The 22,156-nt window shown below is 43.8% G+C and overlaps 2 protein-coding genes across 26 annotated transcripts in view; both read right to left on the bottom strand.

The window, feature by feature from the left end:
* scrib (scribble planar cell polarity protein) overlaps nt 1-11,500 on the bottom strand; it is a 58,356-nt gene extending 46,856 nt beyond the window's left edge. For all 19 annotated transcript variants that reach the window (XM_047567993.1, XM_047567997.1, XM_047568002.1 and 16 more), the window contains exon 1: nt 10,437-11,500. In XM_047567993.1, coding sequence (XP_047423949.1) covers nt 10,437-10,595 — 159 coding nt within the window. In that variant the 5' untranslated portion in view covers nt 10,596-11,500. The remainder of the gene's footprint in view (nt 1-10,436) is intronic.
* A 2,262-nt stretch (nt 11,501-13,762) lies between these two features.
* On the bottom strand, nt 13,763-21,476 carry LOC124995568 (poly(U)-binding-splicing factor PUF60-like). 7 transcript variants are annotated; one of them, XM_047568032.1, is made up of 12 exons: nt 21,385-21,453; nt 20,762-20,858; nt 20,444-20,539; nt 20,166-20,255; nt 19,589-19,639; nt 18,339-18,500; nt 18,136-18,228; nt 16,756-16,969; nt 16,439-16,671; nt 15,810-15,942; nt 14,643-14,890; nt 13,763-14,557 (listed from the first exon to the last, which is right to left on the bottom strand). In XM_047568032.1, the coding sequence occupies exons 3-12, from the start codon at nt 20,519-20,521 to the stop codon at nt 14,258-14,260; spliced, it is 1,602 nt and encodes a 533-aa protein (XP_047423988.1). In that variant the 5' UTR covers nt 20,522-20,539; nt 20,762-20,858; nt 21,385-21,453; the 3' UTR covers nt 13,763-14,257. The 7 variants fall into 7 exon arrangements, with proteins under 7 accessions (XP_047423988.1, XP_047423986.1, XP_047423990.1 ...); XM_047568030.1 differs by lacking the exon at nt 20,762-20,858 and having other exon boundaries at nt 21,385-21,476; XM_047568034.1 differs by lacking the exon at nt 20,762-20,858 and having other exon boundaries at nt 16,481-16,671; nt 21,385-21,475.
* Between the last annotated feature and the right edge of the window lie 680 nt (nt 21,477-22,156).

Below are 22,156 nucleotides of genomic sequence, written 5' to 3'. Positions count from 1 at the left end.
GGCTCTTACACAATGTGTGTTTCAGCCATCAGCATCGTTTAAAAAACACATTCTGAGCTCAAAATGTTATCAGAGCAAAGTTGACGAGATCTGGCCTACGTGGGCCGATGACAGAGTCAAACTTGGTAAACTTGGTGAGTATATATGCAGAGAAGAGCACCTGGAGACGTACAAAGAGAGCATTTAGAAACTGGGTCTTCCTTAAAATCTCGTTACACTACTAGAAACATAGACTGTAACAGCCTTCCTGAAACATAAGGGCCTTGACCGTGGTGGATATACTCGTAGCAAAGGGACTGAATTCATTTTTATCACTTGGAAAGATCTTGGACATCTCTGGGACTAAAAGTTCCAGGGAAACACAAACATGCTCACTCGTCTTCTTCTACTTCAATCATTTCTGTTGCAGCCCTCGACTTTGTCTTTCTGGCTGAGATTCATAATTTTATTTTAATAACCAAATAATGAGGCAATGGGCGGCTGTCGCTTCAAGATAACAGGAGATGGTCCCAATTACAACCGTAATCTACAAATGAAGATAACAACTCATGTGGTAAAGTCAACTTGCAGAGGGTGAGACAGTAAAGAAGAAATTTAGGTGTGTCCGCCAAGTCATGTAAAACACCGTCAAAAGGGTCAAAGTTTTCTTATGGTCAAGTTTATAACCAGGAGTTGTGGGTTAAGTCGTAATTATGTTATGGTATCTTAGCTTATAAATGATATTTTAGCGTTTCAGTGTATCTACAATACCAGCTAGACTCATCTAATCTGAAAGTTCTTAAGTCAATATGGCATTGCGCGCTCTGTGAAACAAGCTTAAACAAATTAATTTTTCAGCTCATTCTTACAGCTGAGCTCCTTTACAGGATTCCCAATTGAGTTTTGAGTCCCGGAAGAGCACGAGCCGCCCTTAATTAAAACATTATTAGGACGAGAGACGGCTCTTAGTTAACAAGAGGAGACTAAAAAAACTAAGCTCGGTTAGATTCAAGGTTCAAGTGAAGCGAGCTGCGCGTATCGGGCGAGCTTCGGTCAGCGCTAAGCGAAGTTATCCGTGTGTGGGCTTTTCCGACAGGAATGCGAAATGAGTAAGTTCAAGTGCGCGTGCTGGGAGAGAAAGGGGTGAGTTGAGCTTCCAGAGGGGCAGGGCCAACTCCTGGAGATTCCTAGCATGCCTGCATTTCCTTGGATGTCACGTGCCGCACTGCAAACGCTGCTACGCCGAGTTAATTGCACAGAGGAGCCATTCACTTTTCCCAAACGTTTCACACTTTAAAACCATTATAGTATAGTTGGTGCACTATATGTAGTTGCATAAGGTTGAGCTTTATTACAGTAAGGGCACTAAAACAGGAGTGGAGTGATTCAAGGCTGCAAATCAAAGAGTTAAATGAAATCCCATATTCTGTCGTGCTGCAGGAACCTATAAATGGTTTTGTGAAGTTCGCCTGAACTCTCACACAGCACCAAAAGAAGAAATATTATTAGAAAGCTGCCTTCTGGGAGACGGAGGCTGGGAAAATGAACACAAAGAGTTTCATTGTGAAATGCTACGATTCCTCAAGTTAAAATAACTGACCTTTCGCTGTAAACAATGCCTGGTCTATCAACACTTGCTGAATCAGTCATCGGATTGGGCTCGCGAGCGGATCGACTCGCTTAAAAGCCGAGACATCAACACGAAAGAAGGCACAGGAAGGGGTTAAGTGCAGAGGCCAAAACATGTTTTTTTTTAAAAAAAAACAGAGCACACAGAAAAACCAGGGCATTCTTGCTGCAGTGGAGATGAAACCATGTGTGGTCGGGGCTACGAACCGTCCTTTTCCACAGACCTGTTATTGCTTCTTTTGTCATCCATTGCCGGCATGAGAACGACACAAAGATGCGTGCATATGGCTTTGTGTCTCCAAAGGACCCTACTGTGCTACTGCCATTGACCTCTCACATCCATTCTTCCCATTGCACACACACACAAACATTCACCCATCAGCACCTCTCGATTAGAGGCCTGAAACTTGTCATGTCGCACCGCCCACACATCCAGCCCGTGCCGTTATATATTGTGTTTGCTCAAAAACCAATTAGGCAACCAGGGCCACGCATCGTCGTTAAATTCCGAGTCTCTCGCGTGTTTACAATTTCACGAAGCAGCGACGATACATTCGCCCGGAGACCGCTTCATACAGCGTATTCCCACGTAGCCTCGGTGTTTTCTCTGTAGTTGTGTGCAGCCGTGTTGCTCGGGGGAGCAAACCCAGATTTCAACATATGCGTCAGTTTGTAACTGAAGCAGAACTGCTTCAATATTGGGAATACTTTTTTTTTTTTATTCGTCTTTTTTTTAATCCTCGGAACCGGACGGCTTTATTTCTGTTGGCTTCAAGTTTCGGCTCAAGTTGAGAGAACAACTGAAGTGACTTTCGCATGGCAAATATGATGTCAGCGCTCATTCGTCAAGACTTTCATCGGCATAAATGGTGGAGAAAAAGACCAACCAGAACTGACATACGCAAAATAGATTAATTAAACCAATTGAGACTTCGACAAAACAGATTGAGACGAAGAAAATGTGCAAAGTCTAAATAAATAAGAAGTTTTAGTTGATTATTCAACACGCTGGCTGTAAAACGCAGTCATAAAACGCTGATCATCAGAGACATTATGGCTGAAAAAGCACCTGGAGCCACCAGCAAAACTGCGATAGCATTCAGCGATGCCGTCTAATGGCAGGACGAATCAATACCGAGATCAATGAGGAAGAGAAGCAGACAACACAGCAATTTAGATAAGTCGTACGTGATTATTTAGTCAATGATAGTTTTAATGATCAGGAAAAAACTCTTGCACTTGCACTTGGTCTCTGCACGCTGCACATATTAGTCGCTTTCGGATCAGTTTTGGTTTCAGCTGCGACACTTAACAGCACTTCTCTGCAAACCCCAAGCATCCCTGCTATTCAGAAAAGTGCTACACTCACATTCACAGAAACCCATCATTCAAGATTTGGGTTGGAGAAAAATATTCTCAGGATCGAAACCAAATGTTTTGAGTTCGGCGTCGACGACATGTAGTGAGATGGAGCAAACCCTGCCATCAAAGTAGTAAACATAACCGCACAGGGCTCCTTTTATTGTGACTCTTCGGGGCTTAACATTCCTTCATTGGCCGGTGCCGAATCTTGTAGGATTAACAGAGAAACAAGGGGCTACACATCGCTTTTCAGCGAAACGCTATCAACGCATGCGAACGAGGGAGGGGCGGACAACGAGCCGGGGGGAAAGGAGGGGCGCTGGAACGACCAATGAAACGTGAGCCATTTTCACCAAACAACCCTGAACTTAAAGCTTCCCGAAACGCCCTGCAAAACAAGGTCCGGAGTGGAGATGTGTCTCACAAAAACACGGCATTCCACGGCTCGCTTGATTATTCCCACTTCCTGTTCGCGGAGACGTTCCCAACACAAAAGGAATCAACAACAAAAAAAAACAACAACAACAACAACACAGGCATCGACGAATCAGACCGGCTCAAACGTAGTCGCCCCACAGAAAAGGAAAAACAAACCAGAGCTTTGCTGCGTCCTGAAGCAGCTCTGAACTAGCCACCTGTTTTAAAACACTACATAAAAGCAGAGTCGCTCTGTTGTGGTAGCTGCTGCGCAGATTAAATGGCTGTTGAGTGGTTAAACTCCGATTCCCATTACTACAGCCATTACGAGCGTCGCATTCGACGAGGCAAAAACGCTGCTCCTTTCTCTGGGAGATACCTTCGACTGTAAAACCTAAATTGGAGATAACAGAGTTGAAGTTGAGGGACGCCGACCCATCCAAAAAAATCACTGGCACACAGAGAGTGCACCAGGGCAGGGGAAGTGAGAGCTATCAGGTTTCAGAGTGACAGATAGAGGCCTTCAGTGGTTGCGTGCGGCCACCAGATAAAGGGCGGCATTTGTTTGTGGTCAGTTTTAATGCCATCCTGGGTGACCTATTCCCCCCCCCGCCGGGACGTCAGCACCCTGACAGATTAGCCTCAAAGGGGCCGTTTGTGTGACTGAGAGCGCGGTTCCCGAGCCCCCGTCTGATCAAAAAGCCCTCGGAAACGGCAATCGTATCCCAAAGAAATGTCAGCGCTGAATTTAACCGCTCCGAACTTCCACGTGTCCCCCGGAGTCCGCGGCCTCGACATAACCTGCCCGAAAATGTGCAAATGTCATGTGTTTATGCGAGAAGAATAAACATCTGGCACCAGAGGACCTCAAGCTGCACCGTTAGATAAAAACAACAACCCCGCGGAGTAAGAAACGATGACGGGCTAATAAGTGATTGCGTTTACAGAGCGGTTTTAACTACTGAAATACGACAGAACTTTTCCTGATAAATGTTACTCGAACATAAAAATGACACATTTTAAAGTGATGTCCATTTCACACTTTTTACCACTTTATACTATTCAAGCAAAGTTAGGAAAGATGTTTAACAATATTCTGACATTAATTAAACCAAGTATGATATATCTTCAATAACTTGTGCGGATTTGTTATTTTCAACTGTATTACCCTGCAGTAAACACTGCAAAACATTGAATGCATTTACTGCGAGTTGTATAATACACCCGAGTCAGTTACCACCACTATCCGTCTTCCTCTTAAAACAACCTTTTGCGTCTTCTTTTGACATTCACAGTTCATTTAAGACTTTTTCATAAACAGCCTGTTGACAAAACCGCCGTCCATTTAATAGCTGCTGAGCTTTTGATCACATCACCTAACAAATACTTAACAAATAAATGTCTGAATATAATATAAACTGATTTATAAATTGTTTACCTACTGATAAACATCCTTATCACAAACTACCAGTTAATCAACTAGTGAATTTTTTTTCCCCGCTGCGGTTCTCGGTTTTTGAAGATTTACCGCTTATCTTTGTGTTAACGTACATCTAATTAAACACTCGCACCTTTTGGAGCGTTGGCCGGACAAAAGAGGGACAACTTTTACCACTATTTATAGACCATCAGCTGCGTATCACATTTGACCCTGAAACGCCGCGACAATCTGCTAAAGAGGATGACAAAACTTTCCACTTGATGCTTTTAGGTGAAATTAGTTAATGTGTATTGTTGTAAAGATGCCACTCCCTGCGCCGTTTATCGCCAACGTTTCTGCTGAGAGGCTGAGATCGACACACAAATAAAAAAAAAAAAAGAGAAAATGGCGTCACCTCGCACATCTCGTCTGTGTGTGCTTATTGCCTGTAGCCAACAGATGTCCCCTCCTATCACAGCGCTCCAGCAGCCACAGACTCTCCCCTACTGCAAACAGCTGCCGCCGCCGCCACGGCCATCAATTATTCACCGGAGCTTCGCCTCCGTGTTTACCTTTGAGGCTGGAGACCGAGGCCAGAGTGCATGGGAGAGTGGTGAGACGCGGCAGACTGGCGTGGAGTCCAAAATCACACTGGAGGTGGGGGATCGTTTGATGAACACTGCGCTACTGTGTTCAAAGTCAACACAACCGAAAGAGCCTGGGAACACGAACGCTAAAAGAACGGGACTGTAACTTGCAGAGGGCGTCCTGTCTCTGTTATTTCCATTATTAATTCACCTGCTATCTTTTATTCGTCATTGTTAACACAAGTTCAACTCGTTAAAATCCAACATCGGTTTTCAAGGATATTAAAAAGCAGTGAATGTCTGGTATGTTGTCAATTTATGGTGAAAGAGCGACTGAATGTGTGAAAAATATATATATCAAATCTGGAGCATCCACAGGTGTGCAGTAGCAAGGCATGAATTTTGACTTGTGTGCAGAATTACATTACTAGAAGCGGTTGTCTTTATGCACGCCTCATAGCTGCAATATGTTTTCTTTCTGTAGGTTTGTAGAATCCAATCATGTCGCCAGTTCCCGGAAGGAATGCAAGATTTCTTGGACTCGTGAGGCGAGAGGGAGGCTGTACGGGAGAGTCAGACAGGGACAGATCCATCCACATCACGCAGACGTCTACAGGCGACTGGCTATTACGTCTGCGTGCACTTCTCTCGCTGCCTCCTTCCCACCTGACGCTGCATGTCAGCTTAGACCCGGGAGCTCACGGGTGGATGGATGGATGGATGAGCGACCGCAACGCCAGAGTCCCAGAGGACTGTGGATCAGTGCAGCTCAGCTCAACTCCCAGATCACTTCCTCCCGTGGAGGTGCCAGAGGGCCCCCCCCCCTCCTCCTGTTAATCCTCCGGAATAAAACACACTCCCCCATCGCAGCTATACACTCACACATGCACACACATCTCCCACCTCCCGTTACTCCTGTGTCCCACCAGATTGAGGGGAGGAGGGGGAGGCAGGCAGGATGTGGGACCAGCTGGTCATCAGCTCAGACAAAGAAACCTGCTGAATGCGCTCTTGCATCAAAAAGAAAGAGACCTCTCGCGTCGCCGTTTCTCCGCGGCTCTGGATCTCTTTCCGTTTCAATGTCTGAGGGGGGTCATTACAAAAGTTCACTTCTGTTTTCTCGCCGAGCGATCTGCAGTCACAAAGGGGCGATTTAGAAACTGAGGAAACTTCACAATCCAGCGTTGAAACACAACAAACATTCGCAAACATGAGGTTAGATTCATTTTCACTTCGCTATCTGTTACCGAAGCAGGAGGAGCACACGAGCCAGAGGACGATGTGGTTTTACCGCAGAGAGGCCGGTGGCAGGTGCAATTTATCTTTGGTTTCAGTCTAGTTCAGCCAGTCACTGGGGAGAGACAAACCAGGGCCCTTCTATCGAGTTAACTGGGATCTCAGGGACCGACTGCAGAACAGTACACTGTAAGGACACAGCGGAAAGTGTACATGTCCTAAATTACGAGTGCAAACTTTTAAATTTAGGATTCTATAAATCCCAGGCAGTGAACACAGTCTCAAATCATAGCTGTGGACTATTTCTCTAAAGATGATAAAAACACAAATAAATAAAAATACACTTCTTGTTGTTCGGGTGAACAATAGCTGACCAATTCAGATTCAACCAGAGTTAAGTGAAGGGGCCAATTTGTGCTTAACTTGACCCGAGGCCGAACACACACGAGGGACCGGACAGAAAAGCACTCAGATGTTTATCGGTGCATTTATATGTCGAGAAAAGAGGCACAAAAGCAGATCCCGGAGGAAGCGCACAATGAGGCACGCCGGGCTGCGTGCAGGGGTCAGGACTGTGGCGTCGAGGGGCATTTTCACAGCCGGATGAAGCCCTAATCTGCCCTTTGGTCACTGATGTTTTAGCACACACACACACACAGAGGGTACTGGTGACGGCTGCAGATTAAATAGATTGTATAGCCATCCTTCCTATTTGTCAAGCATGCAAAACAACAAAATGCCTACACTTTAAATATTTCCATTTAAAGCCTTACACGGCTGCTCACTTGAGGATATTATCTGTAAACTTAATAAAGCATCCATGTGTTCACTGATAGGAATGATTGATGGTAACATAAGACACATATCAGATGAAAGAGTTGTGACATTTGTGCTTTTGGTAAGTCGAGGTAGGAAACCAGTAATGCCACATTTAACTTTAACGGTACTTAGAAGGTGCTGTTAGGTCATAATACCTCGACAGATACGCACAAAACCGGTTTGGCAAAGTCTGATGGAGACACACCCAGTGGGGATTTGTTCCCTTCTTCAACAATAGAAAAGCCAGTGCTAGAACAAGTAGATATGATGGCTAGTGCTCATGTTTTAGAGCTGCTGTTTGGCTTGTTGCCTGCTGCACCTGCAGCCCATCTGGTCCCTCTGGAGAAAAAAAAAAAAAAAAAAAAAAAAAAAAGGGCCTCCTCGCGTTTGTCAGCAGGGGAAAGTGACCTACAGCAAATCTTAAAAATGATAAGTTGTGTCATGATATACTTGGTCAAGGCCAGTGCAGACGCACGCACGCAGGAAACGAGAAGAGTTATGACATTGGATATGAGAAGGGGGGGAGGACGGGCAATCAGACTGGTGAATGGACTTCTTTGTAACCTGTCATGGGACTTGAGAATGGCTAAAAAGATAATTCCCTCTTCCTCAACATGATCCGAGTTGAGGCAGGGAAAGACATTCTGATTAGAGCAAACTGCTTGACAACGCAAGACAGGTACAGGGAAATACACTGACACATACTTACTCGTACAAAATCGAAGCTTCTCCGTACTGATCAACCCAACAGTAAAACAAAAATCCCATTAAAGACTGAGATTAGTTTTCGTGCAACGACAAAACAAAGCTGCGATGCCGCATTAACAGCTAAGGATGTATGGGCACGTGGGGAATTCCTCACCAGCTGCCTCCTTAAAATGATCCCAGTCCATAAAGATAAGTGAGACTCTGCGCCATTACTACCCCATCGAGTATATTCAGAAACTCTTCTTACATCAGCTTCTCGTTTTACAAACCTGAAATGTTTCTCGTGTGACAAACGGAGGCATCATTACCACAGAGAGCATAATCTAAGATTGGTGAGCGGCGCGGTGGGGGTGAGTCACGGCAAACTTAAGGAACTGTCAGGGCGACTAAATCTCCATCTGTTCATCGTGTTAAACCCCCAGCTGCACAATACAGACCCATCCACGCAACACACACGCCACTCTATTTACCGCCGCAGTTCATCATTAACAATCACCACATTTTAAAATTGTTTGAATGGCTTCGCCGGCCGTGCGTGTGATTGATTTCCAAAAACTGTTTCAACATAACGTGAGGAGCTGAAACGAACCGGGATGTTAGGCCGACGTCTAAAAATAGCCCAAGACTGACAAGCAGGAGCACAGACTCATCCCTGACTTGAATACATAGTGACAGGGAAGGGGCGCGCGCAAATTCGTGGAAGCATCCAGGCTCATTCAGACGAGCGCCCTCGTTTCCCAAACCCACGCATGGGCCGCCTGACCTCTCACACCGCACCCTCTCCGAAAGCCCCCGCCGACTCCGAGGGCCCATATGCTTTGTGTCTGCACGCTACGCATTCGCCCCGACCACACGAGACATTCTGTCACCGCACATTTATGTCTCATGGTTGAAGCCAGCACCACACACACACACAGAGAGAGAGACTGCGTCGGTTCGCTGTCTTGCGCCAGAGCGTTCGGGTGCATCCGTCACTCAGTGTTTTTTTAGAGGTCAAAAACCAGGTAACGCTGTGAAGGTCTGACGGGTTACGAAACTGAGGGAAAAGGCCCTTTGGTATGAGGGCCTCGTCAAAGTCGAGATGAGCTTGTGTGCTAAAAAAAAGGTCCTACGCGGTTAACTTTAGTGAAGACAAGTTAAAATATTCAACAACTTGGTCCGTGTTCATCCGTGACTCTAGATTACGCAACGACTGTCGAGGTTATGGTCTTTTTTTATGCTTTTACTACGAGCGTTATTGATTAAAATACGGTCTCGTGTGATGAATACGCAGCCACTGACAAAGGACAAACAGACAAACAAACAAACAAAAACAAAAAAAAGCTGTGATGTTTATGACTCCCAGAAGGCAACAGCCGGTCCTGTGCCAACACTTGGGCCTCTGGTGACCTTGAAGGTTGTTAACAATCTTCATTAGTGAACGTGCCACTTGTCCCTTTCACCGTTACGCCCGCGAAAGGCGAGAGACCGACAGTGTCTATTACTGACCAGCCCCATTCACATAAACTCGCAGCTGGATCGCGACCGCAAACCAGGGCCCGGTCCTCGTAAGGAACAATGCCCGGGACTAAATAAAACGAGGAGAACTATGTGCATGTGTTCTGCTCCGCGGGTCTGGGGAGTTGTAGGAAAAAAAAAAAAAACAGAGCAACAGCGACCGTGCTCTCCTTAAAATAAACTATGTAAAGAGAACTTTTGTCATATATCAAGCAGTGGGCGTGTGGGTGGGGACGGCTTTGCGAGTCATTCCACGCATGCCTTCCCACACTGCATCCAATTCAGACGAGGCCGCCGATGCCGTTACTACAGGCAACATGGAGCGTGCCAGTAGCTCTGGTCTGAGTTAGTCTCTGAATATGCAACGTATTCATTCACATTTAACCAAAATCCACATTCACGTATGTGTCTTTGCCCTATGGTTCTTGATTGCCTTCGTGAGTGCATTCGACTGCTGCCTTCATAAATAAGTGCAAAGCAATCCTAAGCACGCAGGGAAGGATGACCTGACTCATTTCCAAGCAAGGAAGGCAGTACCTGCTTAGGAGGAAGTACCTGGGCAGGTGATATCACGCAGGCTGCTTTGCTGCTTATGTCACCTGTTGGGGGATGTTTGCTTTGCAAGTAGGTGAATGAGGTATGCGGTTCTGCAGGGTTAATAAGGCTTATTTATTACCTGCACTACAATAAAAAATGGAAACCAAGCGTGGTGACTTGACTCACGGCGAGGAAGTGAAACGCTAATAATGTGCTAAGACACACGGGAGACATTGTCAGCGTACCTTTGGCAGCTCTTTGAGTTGGTTGGCATCGAGGAGGAGCTCCTCCAGGCTGCGACTGTAGCGGAATATTTCATCGGGGATTGTCTGCAAGTTGCAATGCCGCTTGTCCACAGACTCGACGTGGCGGTTGCAGCGCCACAGGGGGATACACTTCAGCATGTCCGGCCGCCGTGGGGTGGGGGGTAGGTAGGGGGGGGATAAGGGGGCTACCGTGGGGCTACTGAAATCTCCGCATCGGAGGATGAAGATGGGGGGAGGGAAGGAAGGAGGGAGGGAGAGGGAGGGAGGGAGAGAGAGAGAGGATAATTTTTGCAGGAGTGGGCTCACTCAATGTCAAAACCCCCTCAACTGTGTTCCCACGACGATCCAGGAGCAGGAGGCCGAAATCCACTTAGAGGCACGAAAATAATCCCTCCGGTGTGTTAGCGATATTCCCAGTTTCCGCTCAGTCGTGTGCTAGTGATTGTCGGGCTCCTCGTAGCGACATCCAGCCCGGATTCACAATGAACATAAACACAAGCGAGAAACTCCCACTGGGCTTAAGTGGTCCCCTCTACTTCTTCTTCTTCTTCTTCTTCTCCTTCTCCTTCAGACGGGAGTGAGGTTAGCTGGTTCTGCTACCGCCACCATCCCCGTACGAGACCGAAAAACACCCAGCCGAGAGCCGAGCCGCACACAAACGACGCTTTCATGAGTGGCAGCCGCGAATAAACCCACTTTACTCCGGTTATAAGTAAGCAGCTACCACAAAACAGAAAGCGTATGACACAGAGCGAGTCAGTGGTTGTGAGGATGTGTTGTTAGCAGCTAGTCTCTGTTAGCCAACATCGGCTAGTGGAGGGTGGGGGGGGGACTGGACGCCTTTGTGCCCTCAGCTAACACCGGTCAAATTAAATGTTCCGAAAGAAAAACCTCCGACCAGTCCCGTGTAGCAACAACATCCGAAAAAAAAAAATATGGCAGAAAAATTACCCAGTGACTGCTCTTTTAATCCCAACGCCAGAGAGAAGCGGGCTCCGGAGCTTCAGCTACAGCTTCTCTCACCTCCTCTACTGTTGAGTAGTGGTGGGCGGATCGATCCACAGTATCGACTGTATCGATACCACGCTGGGAACGGATCGATACTTAGCAGATGGAATCGATACTTACGTTTCAGTTATCTTATCTAGGTCGCATCGCTCGTCTCCCTCTGTAGACCCAGATACTGCATTTATTATTATTGTTTAATATTAATTATTACACTTTTTTTGTACTTTTGATCTTATCTGTTTGATTTTTGTCCTAAATAAAAAAATATTTTATTTGTTTACATTTTTTGTGTGTTCCTAATCATGAAAACGAATTCAAAAGGAAATCATTTAAGCATCAGGATTTTTTTTTTTTTTAGCATTATTATTTTCATTCAAATTTTGATATTGATGATGCATTGCTCTACATGAAAATATTTGCATTTGTACGTGAAAAATATGTCGGTATCGGTAACACTGGCTCTGTATTTACTTGGTATCGGATCGATACCACATTTTGCAGTATCACCCACCCCTACCTTTGAGCTGAGGCAGGCCGGTTTGGTGTGTGGGGGGCTGGGCTTACTTTGAGCTGGAGCACCGCCGCCTTGCGCCTCCGTAGCATGTTGGTTTATGGCGCCACCAAGCGGTAACTCGTAGTCTTAGTAAACTTGAGTTTCTGCTTAGAGGCAGCAGGAAAACAACACACACACACACACAAAAGAAAAGAAAAAAAAACACAGACAGACAGGAACAGCACACTTTCAATCACACAGTACAACAATAAATTTCAGGAACCGTATGTGATAACTCCAGCACACATTTTAAATTGCTTCCCTGTACGTCTCAGTGAGTCAAATCCTCAAGGTCCACAACTGCATGGACACTGAGCATAACTGTTTATTAGGTACCATGAAGCGTGGCCTAATGTTGTCTGTGATAATTTGTGTGTTAACCTGAATCAGCACTTATGTTCTAATGGTCTAAATACGTGTTTACATTTGTTTACCACTTAAGGGCAAGGAACCATATATGATAAAAGCATTAATCTTGATTTTCTCCATGAAAATTGAAATTTTTAAGCATTTCACAAAAGTTTGTTGTCTTCTTATGCACTACAATAACACTCTAGGGTTGAAATACTGAATTTCCGATGACCATGAATAAAAACAGGGCAAGGTTGTTTTTTTTTTTCTAAAATTAATAATGAGCTCTTTGGTTTTAAGAACATTGATTTTTTAAAATGAGCTCTCGCACCATTCGCTAAAATAATTTAACCACTGGGTAGTGAATGATAGTAGTCACTATCGTATAGTAGTCACCTCCAGATTTATGTCAAATTGCTTTTTTTCTAACTTGCAAGGAAATTTATTTTAAAAATGGTAATGCGGACTGTTTTCTTTTCCTGTCAACTAACAAATAACTTTATTATTGTCTGTGAGGGTTCTCAGTCATCCAGGTCATGGTATACCCAAAAAGCATTTTAAAAAAGCAACAGGACTTCTTGGTCTTGTTGGACTCAACATGTCCAGTAGCTTTTTAAAAGCTGTTTGTATAACTTTATTATTTCAGTTCCACAGCACTAAAGTTAATAAAACCATGCATCTAGGCTAATCTTAATACTTGCCTGGATCTTAATTTACTAACCTGAATATTTGTTAATCGGCCATATTTAAAATCAATAAACCACTGAACAGATACTATAAATATTCAAAATATTAACTTCATTATTCAGGAAGGCAGCTTCAAACTACATGGATTCATTATTTGTTAAAAACCCTCGTCAACTCGTTTGACTACAGCCCACTGATGTTACACCCACACAGTATCAGAAGTTTTTTCCTCTTTCTTGTACTCAGGGTCCCAAGGGAGGGTTTTAGTGCGGTACTATTTTTATTGATGGTTGTGTATGTGTGTTAACTTCTGTATCTATAACTGATCTTACTAAAGAAACTCCTCCGCTCAAAAGTCGCTACATTGTAAGATGTTTAATACCCTCCCTCATCATTATGTACGTAACCGAAAACAAAGATTCTAATATAACAGTCGTGCACTAAATCTCAACTTTGTGATGGTTGTAATGTTCAGTTTATATCAGAAGAGTTTGTTTGTGGTGCTGTATCGTGTGTCAATGTGTTTGTTAGCCTTGCCCACTAAAGTGTACAACACAATTAAGTTCGGTAATAATGCAAACTAGTCTCCAAAATTAAAATTAAACTCTTTCTCTATAATTTTTAACAAATCTCTGAAGCAGACTTGGTGCAGGACCGTTACATTAGAGTACCTTTCTCAAAATAAGCCACACTTGAGCTCAACAAGTGTATTAAATGTTTTTACTTGATATACTACGTTCTACAGCCAGAGCACAGAATCATGTTTCTTTACAAATCTTCTTTCATAAAAAAAAGTCGCATCACACTTTTTTTTTTTTTTTTTTCTGGACAAACAATAACCTTTAATCGTAGAAAGAAAAGAGTGTTTACATGTCCCGGCAATTCCATGAATAATAAAAAGGAGCTAAGGCAGGAAAACGTTTTGCAAGATTGGATTACAAAAGATTTGAAACCTGCACCTAAAGGGAGTCTTCACAAATCACAAAGCAAACATGTGATAGTAACCTTTTAATGAATCCCCCCCTCCCAAAGGAACTTTCAACATTAATATCAACAGCAATAATAAAAAAAAAAACAATAATAAAATAAAAACATAATTACAAGTTTCAGGGGCCTGGTATCTTTAGCTGCAGTGACTGTGGGTGAAATGAATTTGGGTGACAGGTAGAGGAATGGGTGCTGGTGAACCACGTCAGATGCTTTACGCTGAGAGGTCACTGCTGTTGAATCGGTCTTGGTCATACACTTCTGCGACAACTTTCCGACCTCCGAACCAGCGGTCATTGAGGGCCTGGATGGCTTTGTTCATCTCTGAGGCCATGGAAAACTCTACAAAGATTTTCACGATGATATCTGCATCCTCCTCTTCTCCTTGCTTCTCCTGGTATATGATGACTCTGTTGACGGATCCGAACTTCCCGCACTCTTCCGTCACCTCACCCTCTAAGTCGTCGTCAATGTCCTCCGGTCCGACCATATTTCGAAGTACCATCACCGTCGACTGGGGAAGAAGAAAGAGAATTAAATGAGTTGAAACAATTCAGCATGAAATAGGAGTAAATCAAAAACCCAAGGGCATCTGTCACCTCTGATTTTCTGAGCAATTTCTGCATCACCATATGTCTGGCGCTGCTGCCCGAGATGCTCATGTGCTCCTGGTCGCTCAACATCTCCTGCCCCGTGCCATCCTGCAGCATCTCTTCTTTCTCCTCTTTCTTCTCTTGTTGGCCGGCGCCGGCGGCTTGGTTAGACAGGACTGGCGGCGATGCAAGGACCGGGTTCACGAGGCCGACCTGGGGAAGCACTGGTATGGGAGGACGTACTGGAGTCACACCTTGACGAGGGAGGAAGGTAAGACGAGACATAGGGTCAGTGAAGGCGACTCTGCAAAGACATTATCTTTAAAAGGGAAAAAGGGCGATTAATAACAGAGCAGGTGTGGCGTGCAGATGGTCTAGCAAGATCATTGAGGGTAAAATAACAACATACAACTGTTGATACTGCTAAGATAACAGGAAATATACTGGCATTATTGTATCTGAAGATTCTCAGTCATCCGGGTCACAGTAGATCTAAAAACAAAACAAGAACAAAGGAAACTGGACTTCCTGTAGATATTTCAAAACTCAGATGAGTGGTGACATGTCTTAGAGAAACTCAAACAAGCCCAGTCACCTTTATTTTAGTTATTTTTCTAAGATGCTTGAATTATTTATAGAAATATACAAGCGTGTATCCTCATTTATTAAAACTTCTACCACAAAATCCATCTTGTGTAAGGTCTTGTTACAGCAGTTGCAACTACTTAACAACTTAAAGTCCACTCTGTCTTTAATCCACCTAATCCCCCCTTGAAGGAGCTTTAAGTTTAAGTAACAGGGTGGAGCATTAAAGTCCTATAGGTTTAAGCTTCTACATGGGAGGTGAAGTTTACACTGAGGCCCGCACTTCAAACTAGATTTATATGAGACTTTGGTAACGTGGCTTGTCTGAGAGATGGTTCCTGGGTCAATTACATCAAATGATTTCAGCAAATATTGTGAGGTTTAGTATCTGGTCTGCTCTACCGCCATGTGGTAAATTGAAAAGGGTTTTCTGAACATGAAAGGAAAAGTATTCATATCCTAAGATTAACTAAAGAAATTATAATTATTATCAATTACAAAGAGAAAGGAAGTTTTGTAACAGACACATTAAAATAAACCACAATTGAGCTTTATTAAAATCCTGCCTTTATAAAAATGAGCACTCACTCGTGTCTTGGTACATACCGGTGATGACCCCTGGTGCCTGGGCAGCCATAACGGCCTGAGGTATTCCCATTTGCTGACCGAGAAGCTGGGGCGCAGCTAACGCCCCCAAGACTGATGCGCCAGCTACAGCCTCCTTAAGAGAGGGGGGCCGAAGACATTAGGTAAGGGAAACACACAGAACACAGCACAAGGCAGCACAGTCAACGATCACAAAGCATGACAAAGAGTGAGCTAAACTACGCCTCTCTTCTCTATCACCAGTCAGGGTCGAAATATGTCAGCAAAAAAATAACACGGTCACTGATTATCCTTAGCAAGTCATAAATATACAGGAGTGATAAACATGATATGAGGAAAACAACTGAATCGCCCTTGTATAGCTAACGAGTGAATGGGAGGAGCTTTAATCACACACCTTACTATTCAATGTGTTGGAACATGTTTCTATCACGTTAAACTAAGATAACGTATTTCAGGGCTGCTAAACTGACTCCATCAAGGTAAGTATTCTTTTTTATTTTTAATGTGACGTCTACAATACAGGCCTTCTCCCAGTCACCTCAGTAAATATTCTATGGCCATCTTATCTGTGCTGGTGTCATATCTAGCTAGATCTGGGTTATATTTACCTGGAAGGCCATTAAATCCCTTTGGAAGGGATTCATACTTGCCTGGGCCGTTATCTTAGCGGTGGCTGCCGCTGCAGCCACAGCTGCAGCAGGCGGCAGACCACCTGGGGTCGTGGGGGTCAGTAAGGGCATAGGCGGAGTCACGGCTTTGCCCACCCGTAGGTACTGACCCCCCAGATCAAAGAGGTTCATAGAAGACACAGCGTCCAGGGCTGACTGAGGCTTTTCATACTCTGTAAGGGAATAAAAAAAACCAAGTTAGTAGCGGAGCAACGGTAACGAAAGGTGACGAGCGAGTGACGATCCCCAAAGCTCACCAATGAAGCCAAAGCCTCTGTGTCGCCCTGAGGTGGGGTCTCTGGCTAACGTGCAAGACTTGATCCTTCCAAAGGCTTCAAACACACTCTTGATGTCATCATCTGACAGGTCAGGGTGGACGGACGCCACATAGATCCGGTTAAAGGCTCGTGCCTCCTCTGCCAGCTGGTCAATGATGGGTTGCGCCTGACCGATGTTACTTGGCCGCCCAACCTATAGCACAGATCATACCAGCAGGGCTACTGAGTATGAGGTTTATAGTAGCGACCGAGAACGCACTACCGCAAAGCTTCATATCCCTGCAGGGGCTAACTGTCCGCAGCTACCGAGTTCAGTCTGGTCACCTACGATCAGTCTGTCCTCATCAGTAAATTCTTTCAAGAGCTCAGAGAGTGACCCATATTTGTCACCCCGGCCACTTTACTTTCCAAACAGAAGGAAGTCATAGAATAATTAAATTACTAGAAAAATGAGGGATCATCTCGTTGAGGCCAATATTTGCTTTTTTTCAAATTTCTCTTATTTTGAGCGACTACAAACTCAAAACCAGACGTACTGTAGAACAAACTGTTTCCCGATCAAATATTTAACATGGATCTGACTACTTACCATTACCAGCTTTAATTGGACTGGTATGCAGCAGACCAATGTATTTATGTAGTACCAAATGTCCCTCATTTACGATGAAGACGGCAGTAATTTTGCAAAAGAACCCCACGGATATCAGAAGGAACTACTGCTTTATTTAAAGCCCCAAATCCCTAAACCGTGTGACTAGCTGAGCTGATGGCAACACCGAAAAAAGGAATACATTAAATTATTTCTGCTGCAGCTACGAATTCTGACAACCCTTTTCTGTAAAATGAAAAATCGTTCCCTAACTAAGACGAGGATCTACGAGCGACTGGGATCTGTACCACAGATGGGGCGGCCAAGCAACACCAACCAGGCGCAGCCCATCATCAGCACATCATGGACACAGAGTCACGTGCCAATGGGCATTCCACTGGAATTGTTCACTTAAACAGCCTTGTTGACATCTTGGATGCATAACACACAACACAGACAGAAAGTACACAAAACATACACGCGAGACATTCATACAGCACGCACCTGGAAGACAAAGAAATTAGAGAGAACTATCAGTGCATCTTTGTGTACTTTTACACTCGGAAATGACACGAGCAATTTCTCATTTAAGTAACAACCAAGCAGTCAATTAAAAGATTGGATAGTTTTCAAAATCCAGGAAGGAATCCAAATGGGCAGTTAATCAAACTAAACCATTTTAAGACATTGGAAATGAGGAAGTGATTTTGTTTTCCCCTGCATCCAGGTCTTCCAATGAATTCAACACGTACCCTCTCCAGACAACTTACCTTAATGTTTCGCCCCCCCAACATGACTGAGTTCATCTGCTCCAGAGCCAGCTGAGCAGCTTCTGGCACATCATACTCCACAAAGGCAAACCCCTGCAGTCAGACAGAAAATAAGAACAGAACATCTGTAAACACTCAAGACTCCTGTAATTGTCAATTTAATGTGGTGCAACAGAATGGAAACCCTGTGCAACGACACTGACCTTGTGCTTCATTGTAACCGAATCCCAAGACATGTCTATGCTCTTGATTGGGCCAAAGGGGGCAAAGGCTTGTCTGATGGTGTCCTCACCAAGCTCATAGTATATGGAACCCACATACACCCGACACATGATGGCGAGAGCACGCTGCCGCTGGGCTGCCACCTGCCGACCAAGGAAAACAACACATAATAAGCATTAGAGTGTAAAACAGAGGAAGACAAAAACACACGCACACACACAGAGAAATAATAAATGTGTATTTTCTTGCTTGCTTTCCCCAAACAAATGTTAGAGGCCAATTCCATGTTAGGAGGCCTGGACAGATAAATAGGGTAATAATGGGAAACTGTAATCAATTGAGCTAACTTAGTGGGAAAAAAAATAGCATGTGTAACGTTTATAAAACACTGGTGTCACCAGTAGTAATTACAATATGGCCTCTATTCTGCTACTACTGAACAGACATATGGAGGAAAACACACTGAAGTGATTGACATGCACAGCCCTCACAAATATTTGGCTTCAGTAACTGACCTGTAGTCCAGGGATGCAAGTAAGGTAACAAAAGTAACCGTGGAGTTCAAACGAAATCCATACAAAGTCGTGATGAAAGCAATTTAAACTTTCTTCTCAAGGCTAAGGTGACGGATTATTTAATAAACGAAAGTTGCTGTGTTTTACTGATGCCTTTAAGTCAGTCTGCTTCTGTTAATTAAGTATTTAATTTCCTAGTTTATAACATCACAGGAAGATGACTTTTTCCATTCAAAGGGAAAAAACTTGACTTTGAGATGGCCAAAAGATCCCTGTCCCAGCAGTTCTCTCATTTTGGTCCATTAAAGGGATTGCTATCCCTCTTCTGTCCCATGCCAAGAGGTTTCTCTTGTTTTAAATCGAGCAAATGCATATTTTTCGAAGAGAAGTGACTTTCCTCACGTTTCTAAACCCTCAAGTCCTGCAAAAGCACGTTGACAATTAAAAATGCCTCTCCGATTTTCTTGGTAAAGAAACTAAACAGAAGTCCCTTGAAAGTCGAGAAAGCAAATAACTGGTGATGAGTTCATCTCACAGAGGACTAGAGACATAGTCGCATGTTAACTAGTCGTGGAAAGTCATGTTTTCTAATAAAATATGCATTCTTTAGTTAGACAAAAAGGCAGGGATTGTTGCCAATGCAACAAGTACAAGAAGGGTAACAGTCCTTTTCCATTGGGAATGCGCACAGAAAAAAAATTTAATAATCTATTGACCGATTGTAAAGGTGAGAGAGGATCTCCAAAGCCCATTGTCACTGCTGCCATCTGAAAGACAGTAAAGATGAAAAAAGTGCTGAAAAGTAGGTTAGATATCCCTTAGCTTTGCTTTTTCAAAAAGCTCATTGCTTTTCTAGATAGACAAAAGCGGTTAGGCTAGAACTATATTCAGACCCTCCCTCTAAACAACATACAGTTTGAGGATTTACCTCCTCTAACTAATTTACAAATCACCACACAGCAATTAACATAAGCAAGTCCTCTTTAAAGGTGCAAAATTATTTAACATGACAACCAAAGCCTTCATGACGATCTTCTCCATCTGAAAAAGAGCAGAGGTAGAAGCAAGGGCATATGGACTACACATGCGAGGTCTTTCACAGCACGTGGGAGAAGGGAGTAAGACTTCCAAAAGAGCTAAGCCAAAACCGAATTCTGACACTTGAAGATGTCTGAATTACTTAAGTCAGAAAAAAAACTAAGACATTCTGCCTAAAATCAAGACTCACAGGTGACACGCAAATTACAAACGTCACGTTGTTGGCGGAGTACCAAAAAGTTTTACACATCTCACCTGCAAGTTGGTGAGCTGCTGTTGCTGATGGGCAATGGTCTGCTTCACCAACACACTCTTAATGCTTTGTTCCATGGCATACTTCTTTGCCTGGTAAAGGAAATAAGTACATTATTACAATGTTTTGGGCACACAAGCAAAACACCATGAGCATGTATGGGCAAGAATTTTGTCCTCTTTAGGCACAATCTGGTATTTTTCACTTTCACTTTCTTTTTATAAATGGTTAAAGCATTACAACAAAGGGTACATTCAAGCAGATGTATTTAATGCCCTACCCTCTGAAGTGCCTCCTGCTGCTCTGGGGTGAGAGGCGGCAGGCCGAGCTTGGAGCCTGTGCCCTGTCCATTCTCCATCGTCAGAGCTTCACCTCCCTGAAATTCAGAGAATTCAATTTATACAAAACTGTGAACCAACAATCTGGGGCATTAACGCCTGCCTTTAAATGCTGTATTATCACAGAGAAGGGGGAAAAAATCCTGCATTTCCATAAGAAGTCACGACACGGTAAACAGCACAGATAATCAATACATATGGGACCATATACAGGAGAAAGACCCAGATTTAAACCAGGTGGGACCAGACGGAGTCCTTACCTACGCAACCCGCTAAGCGCTGGGTCCACCAGACTGAGACAGGAAAGCCCCCAAGGGGAAGAGCACTGATGGGGAAGCTTTAACAATTCAACAAATTCTAGGGGAAATAAAAAATGCCTTCAGACTAGCATTGAATGAAACAGGCAGCCAGAATAATTAACAGTGAAATATAAGAGCGGGCCCGTATTTCCTGGTATTTGTCTTCTAGGCTTATACTTAGCCGTGTGCTAACGACGGTTCCGTTGTGCGATACGGTAGTAAATGCGCTACGGTTAAACCTTTCCCCGAGAAATGTCTAGCTAAAAACCAATACGGAAATAACTAACGCAAATATTTATGTACACTTTCATAAAACCCGCAGCATATTCGCCACAAAAAAGCCGCGCGTGATTAGTGAGGCCTGGTTTCTATTCATCTTACGTTAGCTTTGTTGCTAGCAACGAGCTAATGTTAGCCATTCATTGGTATGGCGCGTAAAGAAAGCTACATTTTACTCACAGATACAGCGTCGGTTTAAATCTCATTTAGCACAGTTGTCTTCTAACGTGCATTGTGCATTATTTGCGCAACAAAATCGTCAGCTAACGATGTTAATGTGTCAATATTTAAAGAAATGAATTTACCGCAGTCTCCGTAACCGCCATGAAGCACACCGTCCCGGAGAGGCCCAAAGTATGCCAGGTCTCGCGAGATTACCCCATTTCAATCAAAGATATCGCGATAGGAGGAAACCCTCGCGATGAAAGGTCTGAGACCCTGTGTACTGTACGTGCCGTTGACCGTATTACGTGCACGTACCAGATAGTGTGTCCAGTTGCAGATTTACATTTCTTTCTTTCTTTCTTAAAAAAAAAAGTAGGAAATATATGTGCAATTTGGCCTCATTGCTGTCTGTTCTGTCCACTTATCTGACTATAACAGTGGGCAAATTAGGGATAGCAGTTGTTAAAAAATTGCAGTCTTTCATATAAAATTGTCACTTTCGCAAATTCATGTTGCAGGACAGATTAGATCCTCTTTTAGCTCTTCTGGCTGTATGTTTGACACCTGTGATCCAGACAAACTAGCGGAAAACATAGACGTTGCACAGTAGTTAGCTCTAACAAACGCCACCATCAACCATTTACTTTTATCCACAGGAATCTCCCATGACAGATGGGCTGCAGGCAGATCTAGCCTTTCAATATTGATTTTATTCAGTCAGTTAATACTGAATTATTGTCAGTGACACACACTGAAATAAAATAAATATGCTTCAAGCTTGTGAGTATTTGACTGAAATGTACCAAAATGTGTTTTTGTCCATGTAATACATTCCTATTTTCTGTAGATAAATACTATTAATAGTAATCATGTGCATTTGATATTGCTGAAAATACTTTTGTCCATCACAAT

Source organism: Mugil cephalus, chromosome 18 (genome assembly GCF_022458985.1).
Source record: "Mugil cephalus isolate CIBA_MC_2020 chromosome 18, CIBA_Mcephalus_1.1, whole genome shotgun sequence".
NCBI classification, from domain to species: Eukaryota; Metazoa; Chordata; class Actinopteri; order Mugiliformes; family Mugilidae; genus Mugil; species Mugil cephalus.
This window is presented reverse-complemented; position numbering and strand designations above follow the sequence as displayed.

Excerpts from the sequence above, each read along its gene's own strand:
- LOC124995568 (XM_047568030.1), bottom strand. The coding sequence starts at position 21,405 with ATGGCGGTTACGGAGACTGCG. Across the intron at positions 20,540-21,384 it reads TGGCGGTTACGGAGACTGCG|GGAGGTGAAGCTCTGACGAT; the intron begins GTAAATTCATTT and ends TCTGAATTTCAG. Across the intron at positions 20,256-20,443 it reads AGCAGGAGGCACTTCAGAGG|GCAAAGAAGTATGCCATGGA; the intron begins GTAGGGCATTAA and ends TTCCTTTACCAG.